The 15,979-nt window shown below is 61.5% G+C and overlaps 1 protein-coding gene across 3 annotated transcripts in view; it reads left to right on the top strand.

Annotated features, from left to right (window-relative positions):
- Positions 1-15,979, top strand: part of LAMA5 (laminin subunit alpha 5) — a 66,274-nt gene that overhangs the window by 44,380 nt on the left and 5,915 nt on the right. For all 3 annotated transcript variants that reach the window (XM_087819215.1, XM_087819214.1, XM_087819216.1), the window contains exons 24-58: positions 176-318; positions 444-550; positions 639-792; positions 1,270-1,430; positions 1,533-1,641; positions 3,293-3,390; positions 3,489-3,690; positions 3,794-3,920; positions 4,460-4,599; positions 5,181-5,296; positions 5,385-5,596; positions 5,983-6,187; positions 6,409-6,553; positions 6,767-6,907; positions 7,047-7,208; positions 7,371-7,472; positions 7,572-7,655; positions 8,814-9,044; positions 9,386-9,499; positions 9,682-9,809; positions 9,964-10,044; positions 10,141-10,355; positions 10,769-10,869; positions 11,032-11,212; positions 11,315-11,464; positions 11,799-11,950; positions 12,018-12,128; positions 12,324-12,435; positions 12,959-13,123; positions 13,271-13,467; positions 13,606-13,722; positions 13,864-14,018; positions 14,262-14,403; positions 14,488-14,590; positions 15,182-15,292. In XM_087819215.1, coding sequence (XP_087675341.1) covers positions 176-318; positions 444-550; positions 639-792; positions 1,270-1,430; positions 1,533-1,641; positions 3,293-3,390; positions 3,489-3,690; positions 3,794-3,920; positions 4,460-4,599; positions 5,181-5,296; positions 5,385-5,596; positions 5,983-6,187; positions 6,409-6,553; positions 6,767-6,907; positions 7,047-7,208; positions 7,371-7,472; positions 7,572-7,655; positions 8,814-9,044; positions 9,386-9,499; positions 9,682-9,809; positions 9,964-10,044; positions 10,141-10,355; positions 10,769-10,869; positions 11,032-11,212; positions 11,315-11,464; positions 11,799-11,950; positions 12,018-12,128; positions 12,324-12,435; positions 12,959-13,123; positions 13,271-13,467; positions 13,606-13,722; positions 13,864-14,018; positions 14,262-14,403; positions 14,488-14,590; positions 15,182-15,292 — 4,974 coding nt within the window. The remainder of the gene's footprint in view (positions 1-175; positions 319-443; positions 551-638; positions 793-1,269; positions 1,431-1,532; positions 1,642-3,292; positions 3,391-3,488; positions 3,691-3,793; positions 3,921-4,459; positions 4,600-5,180; positions 5,297-5,384; positions 5,597-5,982; positions 6,188-6,408; positions 6,554-6,766; positions 6,908-7,046; positions 7,209-7,370; positions 7,473-7,571; positions 7,656-8,813; positions 9,045-9,385; positions 9,500-9,681; positions 9,810-9,963; positions 10,045-10,140; positions 10,356-10,768; positions 10,870-11,031; positions 11,213-11,314; positions 11,465-11,798; positions 11,951-12,017; positions 12,129-12,323; positions 12,436-12,958; positions 13,124-13,270; positions 13,468-13,605; positions 13,723-13,863; positions 14,019-14,261; positions 14,404-14,487; positions 14,591-15,181; positions 15,293-15,979) is intronic.

The raw sequence follows: 15,979 nt of genomic DNA, 5'->3' as shown, positions 1-15,979 counted from the left end.
CCTCTATTCAAACCCCTGCACCCTCTCATACTCCCATCCCACCCAGCCCTGCCCCAGCCCTGTCTCGGCCCCATGTGTGGGTGGGGAAGCCAGCCTATCCTGCTGGCTCTGGGGAGTGTGGCCTGGGGTGGCCTGTCTTAGGCTGTGTCCAGTCTTATCACCCAACACCCCCCAGGCACGGAGCAGAGCCAGCCTGTGGCCTTCCCGCCCAGCACTGAGCCCACCTTCATCACTGTGCCCCAGAGGGGCTTTGGGGAGCCCTTTGTGCTTAACCCTGGCACCTGGGCCCTGCTCGTGGAAGCTGAAGGGGTGCTCCTGGTGAGGTGGGGACTGAGCAGGGTGGGGTGGGGCTTAGCCAGGTGAGGGGGCTTTTGGCAGGGGCTGAGCCAGATGGGCAGGCCCCACAGAGCCACAGCACCGACCTCCCACCCTCCCACCTGCAGGACTACGTGGTTCTGCTGCCCAGCGCCTACTACGAGGCAGCCCTACTGCAGCTGCGGGTGACGGAGGCCTGCACATTCCGGCCGGCCGCCCAGCATTCTGGCAAGAAGTGAGGGCTGGCCCGGCGGGGCGGGGAGCTGACTCTCACTACTCAGGCTGCCAGCCCCATGCTGACTGTACACTGTGTCCCCCCACAGCTGCCTCCTGTATACCCACCTGCCCCTGGATGGCTTCCCCTCAGCTCCTGGGCTCGAGGCCCTGTGTCTCCGTGACAACAGCCTCCCCCGGCCCTGCCCCAGGGAGCAGCTCAGCCCCTCGCACCCACTGTTGGTCGTCTGCCAGGGCAATGACGTGCGTGTCCCTGGAACCTCGCAGAGTGGCAGGCGGGGTCAAGACCTAAGGGGGCGTACCCTTGGCCCAGGGGCTGGGGTCCATGTTGTAGTAACAGGACACAGGTACAGGGCAAGAGTGACTTGGGCAAGGGTGAGGTTGGACCTCAGGAGTCAGGACACCCTAGGGGCCTTATCTCTGTTGGGGCCTCATCGTAGCCCCAGCCCTTTGGCTCCTTGTGAAGATTTGGTGGGTTGTTCATTCACTCCAAAGGCTCAGGCTCGACCTCTGGGCACTGTGCTCAGCAGTGATGACCAAGTGGACAGGAGGCTCGGATTGGGCAGAGGGCAGAAGGCCAAGTGGCTGCAGTGTCCTGAGAGGAGGGCTCCAGGCAGCAAGGGGTAGGAAAGGCCATGTCCAGAAGTGTCCGGGGAGCACGTGGGGTCCTTTTGTCCAGGTGGGGGCTGAGGCAGGCCTCTGATTGCCCTCTCCCCCCAGGTGGATGTCCAGCTGCAGGTGGCGGTACCGAGGCCAGGCCGCTATACCCTGGTGGTGGAGTATGCCAACGAGGAGGCCCGCCAGGAGGTGGGTGTGGCCGTACACACCCCCCAACATCTTCCCCAGCAGGGAACTCTCACTCTGCACCCCTGCCTGTACAGGTACGTGGAGAGAGGGTGGGAAGACTCAAGTCGGGAGGCCCTGGTGGGAGGGTTTGGGCCCCAGTGGTGCCCGCCTGCTGACTGCCCTGCCCCATCCCCCAGCACCCTCTGCCGAGGCACCGCTCTGGATGACCAGCACCACCTGGCGGTCTTCCACCTGGGCACAGAGGCCAGCGTCCGGCTTACTGCCCAACAGGCACACTTCTTCCTGGTAAGGCTCTGACCCCTCACCTGCATGGGCCCAGGACCTCCCATGGGATCAGATATTTCAGAAAATCTTAAACCCACATAAAAAGTAGAGAGAAGAGCCCTGGCCGGTGTTGCCAAGTGGTTAGAGCATAGGCCCATGTACCTAAGGGTCTCGGTTTGATTCCGGGGCAAGGGCACATACCTGGGTTGCAGGTTCAATCCCTGGCCCTAGTTGGGGTGCATGCAGGAGGCAACCAATCAGTGTGTCTCTCTCATATTGACATTTCTCTCCCTCCCTCCCTCTCTCCCTCCCTCCCTTCCACTCTTTCTAAAAAAATCAATGAAAAAAAATATCCTTGGGTGAGAATTAACAACAGAAGTAGAGAGAGGGGTGTAATGAGCCCAGGTGCCCGTCACCAGTGCCACCATTAGCTCATGCCCTGTCTTGGTCCTTCCAGACCCCCTCCACCTGCAGGGTGTTTTTTTTTTCCTATGGGCATAAAATGTCTATTTACGAAAAAGCCATGGTCACATGAGAGAAGGTATGATGTACTGAAGTAGGAGTGGAAACGGTGATCTTAACAAAAGCCCATTTTTTGGTATAATTTATCAAAGCAGATCACCGTGTGGACAGGGCCCCTTCCTGGCATTGGGAAGGGTCCATACTCTGGGGTCCTGAAGCTTAAGATTCAGCTGCACCGTGGCAGTTGCTCCAGTCTCAGCCTTGCGGGGTTAACACTCTTTGTGATTCGCCTGTGATCGCAGACGGCTGCGCAATCTCAGTCACTGCTTTGGGGCCAAGCATCAGGGTTTACTCAACACAAGACAAAACAGACGGTGCTCACTCTCTGCGAAGGACAATATAGCCTGTTGCATCGCTTCCCTCAGCCTTGAAGAATCTTATCAGCGATATATACAGTTTTTATAAACGTGTCCAATACTGATGAGAGCTTGGCCACACGGAAGAGTGGCCGTGCCCGTGTCAAGGTTGCTGGTCCCACTTTGCAGAGTCTTGTGCCTTTCCGTGTTGCTAACGCACATGGCTGCTCCTGGTCTGTGTTGGGACCCTGTGAGTTTCCCAGCCCTATGATCATGGACTAGATTGTGTCTAACTTTCCATGGAGCTTTTCCATGTACACAGGAGAGCACCCATGGCACACAAGACACCCTGTGGGCCCCCCAGGGCAGCCACCCCTAACGCTGACAGCACCCTTACTCTGCCTGTTCAGGAACTTTCTGTAACGAATCACACAGAGCACTCTTTTGCCGACCCCATGTGGGAGACAGATGTGTGTTACCGCGGTCACACAGAGTTCCTTGTCAATGCTACAATGTTTTGATTTGGTCGCATTTGTGTGTGTGCACTTCCAGTCGTGGTGGATGGCACAGGGCAGAAATGCCCACCCGTGACCCATCCTGGGAGCGGGGGAAGGGAGGCAGGCAGTCAACCTGAAGATGGCAATGGGGTGGCTGGAGGAGAGACCAGCCTTGGGGATAGCTGGGAGGTGCCCCAAGGCCCAGAAACTGCACTCGAGGGCGGGGGTTGTACAGCCAGAGGAGAGGCCGGCAGAACCAGGCAGGGACTTGATGCCAAGAGCAGGACTTGGGTTGAACAACAGTGTGGACAGACTCCACCTGCTCTTCCACATCCACACCTGGCCCTCTGCCCACAGCACAGTGTCACCCTGGTGCCCGTGGAGACGTTCAGCTTGGAGTTCATGGAGCCCCGGGTCCACTGTATTAGCAGCCACGGGGCCTTTAGCCCCAGCAGGTAGTAGAGCCGGGGGGAGGGGCTGAGCAGCAGGGAGGGCTGAGCGACCAACAGGGCACACTGGCCAGGCCGGGGACTCACGCCTGTGCTCCTCCCAGTGCCGCCTGCCTGCCCTCCCGCTTTCCGAAGCCGCCCCAGCCTACCATCCTCAGGGACTGCCAGATGCTGCCACTGCCGCCCGGCCTCCCGCTGACCCGTTCGCAGGAGCTCATGCCGGGTGCACCCCCCTCCGGGCCCCAGCCACGGCCTCCCACTGCCGTGGACCCCGATGCTGAGCCCACCTTGCTTCGACATCCCCAGGTGAAGGCCCAGGGCTGCTGGCAGGGGTGTGGGCAAGGCAGACTTGCAGGGGGCCCCCCAGTGTCCACATGCCCCTGCCCGCTCATGGAACCTCTCCCTGCAGGGAACGGTGGTCTTCACCACCCACGTGCCCTCCCTGGGCCGCTATGCCTTCCTGCTGCATGGCTACCAGCCAGCCCACCCCACCTTCGCCGTGGAAGTCCTCATCAACGGGGGCCGCATCTGGCAGGGTGAGTGGCTGCATCAGGTGGCAGGGGGACAGACTCCCGGACCAGGAGCCTGTTGGGAGTCTCTTAACCACACGACCCCATTGTATGGTCACCACATGATGTGAACAGATGGTGTGCTGTTTCCATGGCTCCCATGCCCATGGCACGGTGCCCATTACCTGACAGGTCCACACACCCTCTCCTGTCATCAGTTCTCAAACAAGATGCTCTAGGGCCACCCAGTGTCCAGTGCTGGCAGCCCTGCCTCCCAGCCTCCTTCCCAGACACTGCTCCTCATGTCTATTTTATCAGTTAGGGGTCACCTGTCACCCATGGGCAACTGAGGGTTTGCTATGGACACTGGTCCAGGGCACATGTGTTCCTATGTGTTTGTCTATTTTGTTCCAACTCGGCCAAGCCCAGGGGCCACTGCTGGTTCACATAGTGTGAGGGCCTAGTCCCTCCCCGGTGACTCCAGGACTGCCCCAGCCGGGAGGAGGCCTAGGGGCCGGGGTGGTCTGTGCGTGTTAGGGGCTGACCTGCCATTTCTTCCCCTCCAGGCCATGCGAATGCCACCTTCTGCCCGCATGGCTATGGCTGCCGCATCCCAGTGGTGTGTGAGGGCCAGGCCATCCTGGACGTGACCGACAGTGAGCTCACTATGACTGTGCGTGTGCCGGAGGGCCGGTGGCTCTGGCTGGTGAGTACTGAGGCTGGTGTCCCTGATGTAGACGTCCTGAACTTGCACAGGGACCAGCCATCCTCACACCTGTCATACCACCATCAGTCACTCAGCCAGGGTGTGTCCCCTGCCTGCCATGGCCCAGCCCCATGCTGGGTGCCAGGGGCCAGCAGCCTCAGGGACCTCCTGGTTTGCCCCATAAGACTCCAGAGGGGTCCAAGAGCTAAGATGATGCCCCAGGGCCCTGCTGGTGAGAGTGGTCTTCCTGGAGGAGGTGGGGCCTGAAGAGATGGAGAGGGAGGGTACCCGGAGGCTGGGTGCGTCTTCATCGGTGCTACCTCCTCACACTTCCCAAGCTTCCATTGGGCCACGGAAGCCGGCCTCTCCCGGAGCAGCCCAGGTTGGGGCACAGCACTGGCCAGCTTTGCTGGGGCCCAGGGCCGGGATGTGATGCCCCCACCGTCTTAGTTGCCTGGCCAGACCATAGCCAGTGTAGAGACCCCCGTGGAGATGAGTTCCAGCTGGCAGGCTCTGGCACATGCTCCTGATCTGGGCCCTCTGCTGGACCCCTGGGAGGTAACCGGACCCTGGTGTCCTAGGAATATGTGTTGGTGGTACCTGAGGATGCCTACAGTTCCAGCTACCTCCGGGAGGAACCCCTGGACAAGTCCTATGACTTCATCAGCCAGTGCGCCACCCACGGCTACCACATTAGGTGGGCTGGGTTCAGGGTAGGGTGGGGGTGGAGTTGGGGCAGAGGGTTCAGGCAGGGAGATGGCCTCACTACCTGCTCCTCGCCTCAGCCCCACCAGCTCATCCCAGTTCTGCCGAGATGCGGCCATCTCCCTCTCTCTCTTCTATAACAATGGGGCTCGGCCTTGCGGCTGCCATGAAGCAGGTGCCACCAGCCCCACATGTGAGCCCTTTGGGGGCCAGTGTCCCTGCCGTGCCCATGTCATTGGCCGAGACTGCTCCCGCTGTTCCACAGGCTACTGGGGCTTCCCCAACTGTCAGCGTAAGTACCTCAGTCCACAGGTTTGCCAGCAAGGGGTGTGGCACCTGAACTCAGAGGGGCTTCCTGGTAAAGGAGGGCCCACTGGGAAGTATAGACATTAGTCAGGAGAAGATTCTAGAGCCTGGCAGACCAATCCAGCCACCTCCTGTCTGTGGGACCTCAGGCAGCTTCTGGCCCAGGCCCTGCAGGGCTGTCTAGAAGGTTCTAGGGCCTAGACGGTGATTCTGGGCAGCTGACCCCATGTCAGAGCAGCTGCCTGAGGCTCGGGCCCAGAGTTGGGTGGAGCTGGACCGGGAGGTGGGGTGGGATGGCCCTGGCATCGCCACCCAGGGCTGGCCCCTGAGTGGGGCAGAGGGGCCCACCAGCCCTGTGCACACTCCTTGTAGCCTGCGACTGTAATGGCCGCCTGTGTGACGAGCTCACAGGCCACTGCATCTGCCCGCCACGCACTGTCCTGCCCGACTGCGTCACCTGCCAGCCCCAGACCTTTGGCTGCCACCCCCTGGTCGGCTGCGAGGAGTGTAACTGCTCAGGGCCAGGCGTGCAGGAGCTCGAGGGCCACACCTGTGACAAGGACAGCGGCCAGTGCAAGTGAGAACCAGGGTCGGGGTCATGTGACCGCAAGTTGGTGCTGGGGTCCAGGGTGGCATTTCGGGGTCCAGAGTGCACACTCCCTCCATGATTGCTCCTGGGGTTCAGCAGTGCCTTCTCTTTCAGTTTTGGGGGTAGGGGACCACCTACTGTCTCTCACTTCAGGGTCAGGGGCCCGAGTGGAGGGGAGGCTCAGTCCACTTCTGCACCCCCTCTGGCAGGTGCAGACCCAATGTGGCTGGGCGCCGCTGTGACACCTGTGCCCCTGGCTTCTACGGTTATCCTGGCTGCCGCCCCTGTGACTGCCACCAGGCCGGCTCTGAGCCCAGCATGTGCGACCCCCTCACAGGCCAGTGTCACTGCAAGGTGAGGGACAGGGCCGGGGGATCCAGGGCCTGCACCCCACCTGCCCCTTGTCCTGCCTCATCCACTGCAGGTCAGCCTCTGGGACTGGGAGGGGGGGCACTTCCTGGAAGCTTTTGGGAGGGTGACCATTGGCAAGGGGATGACAAGGAGCCAAGGTGGTTGAGGGCCTGCACATAGCTGTTCAACTGCCTCGCCCTGACCTCCTGCCCCCAGGAAAACGTTCAGGGCCCCAGATGTGACCAGTGCCGCCTTGGGACCTTCTCCCTGGACGCTGCCAACCCCAAAGGCTGCACCCGCTGCTTCTGCTTCGGGGCCACAGAGCGCTGTGGGAGCTCCCTCCACGCCCGAGAGGAGGTGCAAAGGCTGGGACGCGAGAGGACTGCCCCACCTCAGGGAGGGCGCCCATTGCTCCCCCACTAGCAGGGTCTGCAGTGCGGGGTGGGCCCTGTGGCATGCGGGGGTGCTCACTGAGTGTCCCACCCATGTGCTGCAGTTCGTGGACATGGAGGGCTGGACGCTGCTCAGCAGTGACCGGCAGGTCGTGCCCCACAAGCTGCGGGTGGAGGCGGAGCTGCTCCACGCAGACCTGCGGCAGGTCCCCGAGGCCTTCTCCGAGCTGTACTGGCAGGCACCACCCTCCTACCTGGGGGACCGGGTGAGAGGGCAGCTTGGGCTTCGGGAGGGTGCCGGCGGTGTCCTGGGAGGCATGGAGGCTCCATGAGCGCAGCCAGGCTCAACCCCAGCAGTGCTCAAGACCACCGAGGAGACTCATATGGACAGGGTCTGGCCGGGTCATACTTCTCTGTCTGGTTTCTAGGTGTCATCCTACGGTGGGACCCTCCGCTATGAGCTGCACTCGGAGAGTCAGCGGGGAGATGTGTTCCTCCCCACAGAGAGCAGGCCGGATGTGCTGCTGCAGGTGCCCAATGGAGTGGTTGCAGCAGGGTGGGCAGGCAGGCAGGCCCGGCTGAGCCAGGGCAGTGGACAGCCCTAACCACGCACGTGCCTGCCTCCCCAGGGCAACCAGATGAGCATCATGTTCCTGGAGCCAGTATACCTGGAACTGGGCCATATGCACCGCGGGCAGCTGCAGCTGGTGGAGGTGAGTGGAGGCCCATGTCCTGGCTGGCTGGGGGTCCATGTCCCTTTGGACCCCAGCATGACCCAGGAAAGGCCAAAAGGGGCCCAGAACTGCTGTGTCCATGCATTGTGCCCACTCATGTTGGAAAATAGCCCAGGAGCAGGACAGGGCTCACCCCACCACACTTTTCTGGTTACCCATGGGGCAACGCTCCTGGCCCATGCTGGCTTCCGATCCCTGCCCCTGGCTGGGCCCTGTGGCTCCCGCTGTGACCTGCCTGTGTGTATCTTTGCCCCATTTCTCTCTTGGCTTGTTGTCTTTACCTTTTTTTTGTTTGTAATATATTTTTATTGATTTTAGAGGGGAAGCGAGAGATAGAAACATTGATGAGAGAGACCAATTGGCTGCTTCCTCCTTGCCCCCTACTGGGGATCGAGCCCACAACCTGGGCTTGTGCCCCACCCTGGAATCAAACCAGCAACCTCTTGGTGCATGGTCCTTGCTCAACCACTGAGCCATACCGGCTGGCTTGTCTTTATCTTTTTAGAGTTCTGTGTCATTCCTTACTTTGGAGTCCTGGCTGTCTCCACCCAGTTGATAGCTCATCTGTCTTTCCCTAAGATGTCTTTTTTTTTTTTTTTTTTTAAATATGTCTTTATTGATTTCAGAGAGGAAGGGAGAGGAAGAGAGACAGAAACAGCAATGATGATGAGAGAGTTGTCATTGATTGGCTGCCCCGACTGGGGATCGAGCCCGCAACCCGGGCATGTGCCCTGCCCAGGAATCAAACCGCAATCTCCTTGATCCTAGGTCGATGCTCAACCGCTGAGCCACGCCCGGCTGGGCCCTAAGATGTCTTTTGATGGACAGAAGTTCTTACGTTTTATGTGCTTAAATTTACGAATTTTTTATTTGAAGTTAGTGTTTTTGTGTCTGCTTTAAGAAAGTATTTGTCTCTCTGAGATCAGAAAGTACTCACATTTTCCTCTAAAAGCTTAACCTATCTTTTGTGCACGGTGTGAAGTAGGGATCCAGGTGCTGCTTCACCCCATGACGGGTTGTCCCAGCTCTGAGTTGTCCCCCTTCCTGCGCCATGTGACTTCAGTGTCCCCTCCTCCACTGGAGGGTCTGTCCTGGGCTCCTGTTCTGCCCCACTGATGACCTGTGGTGGCCCCACAGGGTAATTTCCGGCACACGGAGACCCACAGTGCCGTGTCCCGAGAGGAGCTCATGATGGTGCTGGCTGGCCTGCAGCAGCTGCAGATTCGTGCCCTCTTCTCCAAGTTCTCCACGGCCGTCTCCCTGGGCAGGGTGGCACTAGAAGTCGCCAGCACGATGGGCAGGGGGCCTCCGGCCAGCAACGTGGAACTGTGCATGTGCCCTGCCAATTATCTCGGGGACTCATGCCAGGTGAGGCGGGTGGTGGCAGGTACCAGGGCAAGACTGCCGCCACTGTCAGCCTGGCCCTCCGGCACACAGCCACCCTCCCCCAGAGCTCTCTTGCTTTCCATCCCTTGGTGTCACCCCATTCTCTTCTCCCACCCGCTGGGTGTCACCCTCCCAGCAGCCTGACCTTCCTACTCAGTCCAAGCCAGCCGTTTGTTCATCTGTCTGCTAATCTATTGTCACCATGTGTCCCTGCCAGCCCTCGATCCATTCACCCGCTGGTCTCTGACTTGTGAGCATGGCCCCTGGTCTGCCCCTGAATCAGGCCTGCCTGCATCCCTTCCTGATCATTGATGCCCCCCCAGGAATGTGCCCCTGGCTATTACCGGGACATCAAAGGTCTCTTTTTGGGTCGCTGTGTCCCCTGTCAATGCCACGGCCACTCAGACCTCTGCGTCCCTGGCTTGGGCACCTGCATGGTGAGTGGAGCCTGGTGGAGGGAGGGCAGCCACTAGGGACCTGTGGGACAGTAGTTATGGACATACAGGTCTGGGGAGGCACCCTGGGCAGGGCTCCAGCTCCCTTGGGCAGGATCCTCAGCAAGGTTGGGATGGAAAGTGGGGCCTCCACTGTCAGTGCTTACCTGTCTCCTCCACCCCAGGACTGCCAGCACAACACTGAGGGTGACCACTGCGAGCGCTGCCAGGCTGGCTTCGTGCGTATCAGGACAGAGGACCCTGCAGCTCCCTGCGTCAGCTGCCCCTGCCCGGTTTCTGTGCCTTCCAACAAGTAAGCCAGTTGAATCAGCACTGGCCTCTGGGAAGGTTAGGGCAACTGGGGTGGGCCCATGAGGTGGGGACCTTCGACTCCTGAAGCCTGGCCCAGTATACAGGGTGCTCATGCAGGGCTTGCGAGTGCCTAACAACCGCTCCTATGTTTGCAGCTTTGCAGTGGGCTGCACCTTTCCAGGTGGCCGAACCCAGTGTCTCTGCAAACCAGGCTACGCAGGGACCTCCTGTGAAAGGTGAGCCTGGCGGGTGGGTGTGCCAGCACGCATGTGTGGGCTGGTGAGGGGCACTTGAGCACAGCCACACAGGCCACTGACCTGTCCTTGTGCCAGGTGCGCCCCCGGCTTCTTCGGGAACCCACTGGTGCTGGGCAGCTCATGCCAGCCCTGCAACTGCAGTGGCAACGGGGACCCCAACATGATCTTCAAGGACTGCGACCCTCTGACAGGCGCCTGCCGCAGCTGCCTGCGCCACACCACCGGGCCTCACTGCGAGACCTGTGCCCCTGGCTTCTATGGCAATGCCCTGCTACCTGGCAACTGCACCCGTAGGCCCCCCGGGAAGGGGTGGTCCAGTATGGGGGGGAGTGCTGGGTGTCCCCTGGGAGCAGGCTGTGTCCCATGCCGGCCCAGCAAGAAGAGGGTGGACCCAGCCAGTTCTCCCCGTCAGATGGAGGGCAGCTTTGGGACTGGCCTCTTCTAAGGGCGTCCTGGAAGGACTCTGGCCAGTTCCTCTGGCTGAGCCTGGACTTCAGGGGAGCAGGGCGAGGCAAGGCAGTGGAGCAGGAGGTGCTGGCAGTCTAGGATGGCCTAAAGCAGGGGGAGGGGGTAAAAAGTGAGGGGCGGGGCTTTCCTTGGGGGCAGGGAGAGATGGAGGTAGCCGGAGTTCACTAAGCATTTGGTGGGGGAGGGAAGAAGCTGAGATGGAAGAGGGCAACTGTCACACCCCTACCTTCTGCAGGGTGCGACTGCTCCCCGTGTGGGACAGAGGCCTGTGACCCCCACAGTGGGCATTGCCTGTGCAAGGCAGGTGTGACTGGACCCCGCTGTGACCGCTGTCAGGTAGGGCTGCCTGGGAGGGGCGGGCCTTGATGTGCAGGGGTGGGGCCTCAGGGTTAGAGGGGTGGGGCCTTGGTGTACCGGGGTGGGAACTTGTAATTGAAAGAGTAGAGGGGGCTAGGTCTTGAGGACTGGGTGGAGCTGTGACCACACCTGTGCCCACAGGAAGGACACTTCGGCTTCGAGGACTGCAGGGGTTGCCGCCAGTGCGCCTGTGGACCAGCCTCCAAGAGCTCTGAGTGCCACCCCCAGAGTGGACAGTGCCACTGCCAGCCAGGGGCTGGGGGGCCCCAGTGCCGAGAGTGTGCCGCTGGCCACTGGGGGCTCCCCGAGCAGGGCTGCAGGCGTGAGTATGGTGGCAGGGCACCATGGGGTGGGGCACCTCAGGGTGGCAAGTACCCAGAGGCCTTCTGCCACTCACCCCATTTTACCCTTCCGCCCGCCCCAGGCTGCCAGTGCCAGGGGGGCCACTGTGACGTGCACACAGGCCACTGCACGTGTCCTCCTGGGCTCAGTGGGGAGCGCTGTGACACCTGTAGCCACCAGCACCAGGTGCTGGTGCCTGGCGGTCCTGGGAGCAGTGGTGTGCACTGCGAAGGTACATCCCTACACTCACCCCCACCCCTCTGACCACACCCATCTCACCCCAGCTTTGCACTGCCCTGGTGTCCTCAACTAGCCAAGGAGCCCTGTGGCCCCAACTCTCCCTCTCAGTTTTCTGAGGGACCTCACACCTGTCCTTACATTGACCCTTGGACCCCCACATACTGACCTCTGACCCTTACCAACTTGTCACCTTAGCCCAGCTCAGTAGCCCCATGCCAACTCCACAACCCCTGGCTGAACTGTCCTCAGCCTGTAGACCCTGTGACTCCAGCCCTGGCCTCATGGCCATGCCACACCCTGCACTGACCCGCCCACCCTGCCCACAGTGTGTGACCACTGTGTGGTCCTGCTCCTGGACGACCTTGAGCGGGTGGGCACCCTCCTCCCCGCCATCCGGGAGCAGCTACACAGCATCAACACCAGCTCCCTGGCCTGGGCCCGGCTACACAGGCTGAATGCTTCCATCGTGGACCTGCAGGTACTGAGTGGCAGCCCTCGGAGCTCCCCATCCCAGGTTGCAGGTCCTCACTGTCCCCTCTCCACAGAGCCAGCTCCGGGGCCCTGCAGGCCCCCGCCACGAGACCGTGCAGCAGCTGGGGGCACTGGAGAGACAGAGTGAGAGTCTCTGGCAGGACACGCAGCGGATGGACAGCCAGGCAGGACCCCAATACCCCCAAGGACCCCCTCCCTCTTGGCAGACTCCTCTCATAGGCCCCTCTCCCTGGGCCCCAAACCATCCATTGTCACTCCTGACCCTCAGCTCAGGCCCAAGGCCACTCCCCAGGCCCCCAGCCTTTCCCCACACCCTCCATCCAACAGAGGCTGGGGCTGATGGGGTACTGTGTCCACAGGCCACAAGGGCCCAAGTCCAGGCTCGCCAGCTGCTGGGCAGCACGGAGGCCACACTGGGCCGGGCACAGACGCTGCTGAAGGCCATCCAGGCTCTGGACCTGACCCTGAGTGGTAGGGCTGGCCCGGGAGAATGGGGGCAGGGCAGGGGGTGGGCAGAATGATACTCCATAGGGCTTGGCCTTGAGGAACTGGCAGGGTTTGGATGCTTCAATGGGGAGATGGTGCCTCAGCAGGGCAAAGTTGGGAGGTGGGAGAGGTGTGGACAGGGCAAGATGGCAGGTGGACCCTGCAGGATGGACCAGGGCACCCCTCACAGGCACCTTAATTACAAACTGAAATGTGTCACCGAGAAGAGATCAGAGAGGACCCAATCCAGTCCCAGAGACCGGGAAAAATGAAAGTTCAGCCGAGTGCTAGACAGAGGAGGGGCTGGCCAAGCGAGAAGGCCAAGGGAGCAGGCTGAGCAGAGGGCCGGAGACTGGGGGGGGCTGTGGAGGTGAAAGGGTGTGTGGGAAAGAGGGCCAGGCTGGCCGGGAGCCGCCCAGGATGTGCTGAAGATGTCCGGGGGGGTCCTAGGCCTAGAAGCCAGTGGGTGGTCTGTCCTGGGCTTAAGGGCCCCTCCTCAAACCCACAGAGCTCATGATAGACCACCTGTCACCGGGCAATGCCTCAGCCCCATCGGGCGAGCAGCTGCGCCAGACGCTGGCCAAAGTGGACAGACTGCTCCGGGAAATGCGGGCCCGCGACCTGGGGGCCCCACGGGCAGTGGCTGAGGCCGAGCTGGACAAGGCCCGGAGACGTGAGTGGTGTCCGAGAGTTGGCCTGCTGGGTAGGGGGGGAAGGGTGAGAACTTGGCCAGGAGTCCCAGGGCTGAGGAGAGCGTGGAGTGGGGTGGCCACTAGGAGCCACTGCCCAAGTGACCATCCCCGTATTGGATCTCTGCCAGTGCTGACCCGTGTCCAAGAGCAGCTGACCAGCCACTGGGAGAGGAATCAAGCACTGGCCTCCCACATCCGAGACCAGCTGGCCCAGCATGAGGCTGGCCTCATGGACCTGCGAGAGGCCCTGAACCGGGCAGTGGGCACCACACGGGAGGCTGAGGAGCTCAACAGCCGTAACCAGGAGCGCCTGGAGGAGGCCCTGGTATAGGTCCTCCCCTCGCCTCTCCCCTCCCTACCCTGCAGCCCACCTCACCCTGCGCCCCCCTTCACCCCTCACCCAAACTACCCACCCCTCACTTCATCATGCCTGTTTCTGTCACCTGCTCACTCTTCCCTCCAGCATGGGAAGCAGGAGCTGTCCCGTGACAATGCCACTCTGAGGGATACTCTTCAGGCTGCCAGTGATACCCTGGCCCGGGTCTCTGAGCTTCTGCACGGCATGGACCTGGCTAAGGAGGTGAGCACTGCCCCTCCCAGGGCTGCACCCCAAGTGGGGTTGGATGCTCATTTGCATGCAGAGTGTGGCCCCTGGGGTCCCAGATCAGGGCAGGGAGTAGGGGATGGAGATGAGGGTCCCAGCAAGCCCCTCCTCCCCCAGGAGTATGAGCACCTGGCTGCCAGCCTGGATGGGGCCTGGACTCCACTGCTGGAGAAGATACAAGCCTTCTCCCCCGCTAGTGGCAAGGTGGACCTGGTGGAGGCCGCTGAGGCCCACGCGTGGCAGTTGGACCAGCTAGCACACAACCTCTCCAGGTGCGGGGCCCAACGAGGGGTTCCCTAAGGACACAGCCAGGTCCCTGCCAGGGAATCAAGGCCTCAAGGGGGCACAGTTGGTTTGGCGGATCCTAGAGGACAAAGCCATTGTCCTCACGGGAGGCTGGGCCCCACAGGCAGGCTGACCTAGCAGGTGTGATGGTGGGAGGCCCATGTGCCAGCCTGAGGATATCTGGGTCCCCTACCTACATACCCTGAACCCTCCCCTGCCTCCCTCCACAGCATCATCCGTGGAGTGAACCAGGACCGCTTCATCCAGCGGGCCATTGAGGCCGCCAATGCCTACAGCAGCATCCTGAGGGCTGTGCAGGCTGCGGAGGGTGCTGCCAGCCGGGCGCTGCAGCAAGCGGGTCACACATGGGCGGTGAGGCCCTGCCCCTGCCCTCAGTCCCTGCCCTCCAGCTCCCGTTGGGTGGGTATGAAGTGTGTCCTGTCTCCATGTCTGCAGATGGTGGTGCAGCAGGGCCTGGCGCCCCGCGCCCGGGAGCTACGGGCCAACAGCAGTGCCCTGGAGGAGGCGGTTCTCAGGGAGCAGCAGAGGCTGGGCCGCGGTGAGTGCCTGGCAGTGTCCAGGCTCTGCAGGGACCCTCAGCCTCTGAGCACAGGTGTGGGCGTTTGTGCATTGTTACAGTGGCAGCTGCCCTGTATGGGGACCCTGCTCCCCACGGGCTCGGCGTGTCCACCCTGGGAGCCCTGCAAAGGTCCACTGCCCAGCCTGGCTTTGTGAGGGGCCCTGGGACTATGGAGTGCCCAGATCAGTGAGCATAGGACCAGCTAACGGTTCCTCCCGCTGCCCTGGCTGAAGGGCTGTGTGGGTGGCAGGCTGTCAGTTGAGAAAGAGCAGGTAGGGAGTGGGGAGGCTCCCCCTGTTGCTAGAATCATGGGCAAACAGCTTGGCTTTTCTGAGCCTCTGTGGTTTCATCCATAAAATGGGGAGAATTGCATTTTGCTGTGGGACTGGGAGGTGGCCCCAAGACTCGGTGCTCTAGCGCCTCCCTGAGCCAAGGGCCCTCCTGTCTGGATGTCTCCATCTGTCAGTGGGTATGTCAGCCTTGGTCTTCCCTGGTCAGGAGGGCCAAAGTGGGTTGCACCCATACACTGGGGGTGGGGGCTCCTTGGTGCTGAGGCTGCCTCCCCCGCAGTTTGGGCCACCCTGCAGGGTACCAGCACCCAGCTTCGCGACACCCGGGCCAAGAAGGAGCAGCTGGCAGCCCAGGTCCAGGAGGTGCAGGCCATGCTGGCTATGGACACAGGTAGGTTGAGCCTCCTCCCTCTTTGTCCCCAGAGGTGACCAGATACCTGCCCCACACAAGTGTCACTCCAGCCGGCACTGTCCTGTAGGCCTCTGTGACTGGGGACATGTCCACCCCTGCACCTCCCAAAATGGTGACCAGGGCAGCTGAAGGGAGTCCCACAGTGGGCAGCCCCGGGCCTGGGGACCTGCCTCTGGTCGGAAGACAAACACCAACAAAAAATAGACCCAAGTAGCAAATGAAAACTGGAAGGGACAGAAAGTGCTTTGGAGAGAAATAATACAGGGAGTATGGGGTGTGCGGCTGGGACACTGGGGCATCGGGGAAGGTACAGCCCATAGGCAAGCATGGAGGTAGATTTGGGCGCAAGGGGACCAGTGTGGCAGGAGCCGAGAGCCAGGTGGAGGCCTCTGGGTGGCAGAGAGAGCCCAGGCAGGCTCAGCAGAGGAGCAGTGTGCCTGACCCAGGTTTGGAGGAATCCCTTTGGTTGCCTGCTCCAGGGTAGAACATAAATGCCAGCAGGGCCACGCGGGCCACAGGGGCTCTGGCAGGGCCACAGCAGAGATGATTGTGGCCCATGGTGACAGTGGTGGCTATGGGGCGACAGGGCTGAGTTGAGGCATCAGGGTGACCTGCTGTGGCCCAAGCAGCTGGCAGGGGAGATGCCATCTGGTGGGGGATGGAGGG

This window comes from Miniopterus natalensis, chromosome 7 (genome assembly GCF_054644295.1).
Source record: "Miniopterus natalensis isolate mMinNat1 chromosome 7, mMinNat1.hap1, whole genome shotgun sequence".
NCBI classification, from domain to species: domain Eukaryota; kingdom Metazoa; phylum Chordata; class Mammalia; order Chiroptera; family Miniopteridae; genus Miniopterus; species Miniopterus natalensis.
This window is presented reverse-complemented; position numbering and strand designations above follow the sequence as displayed.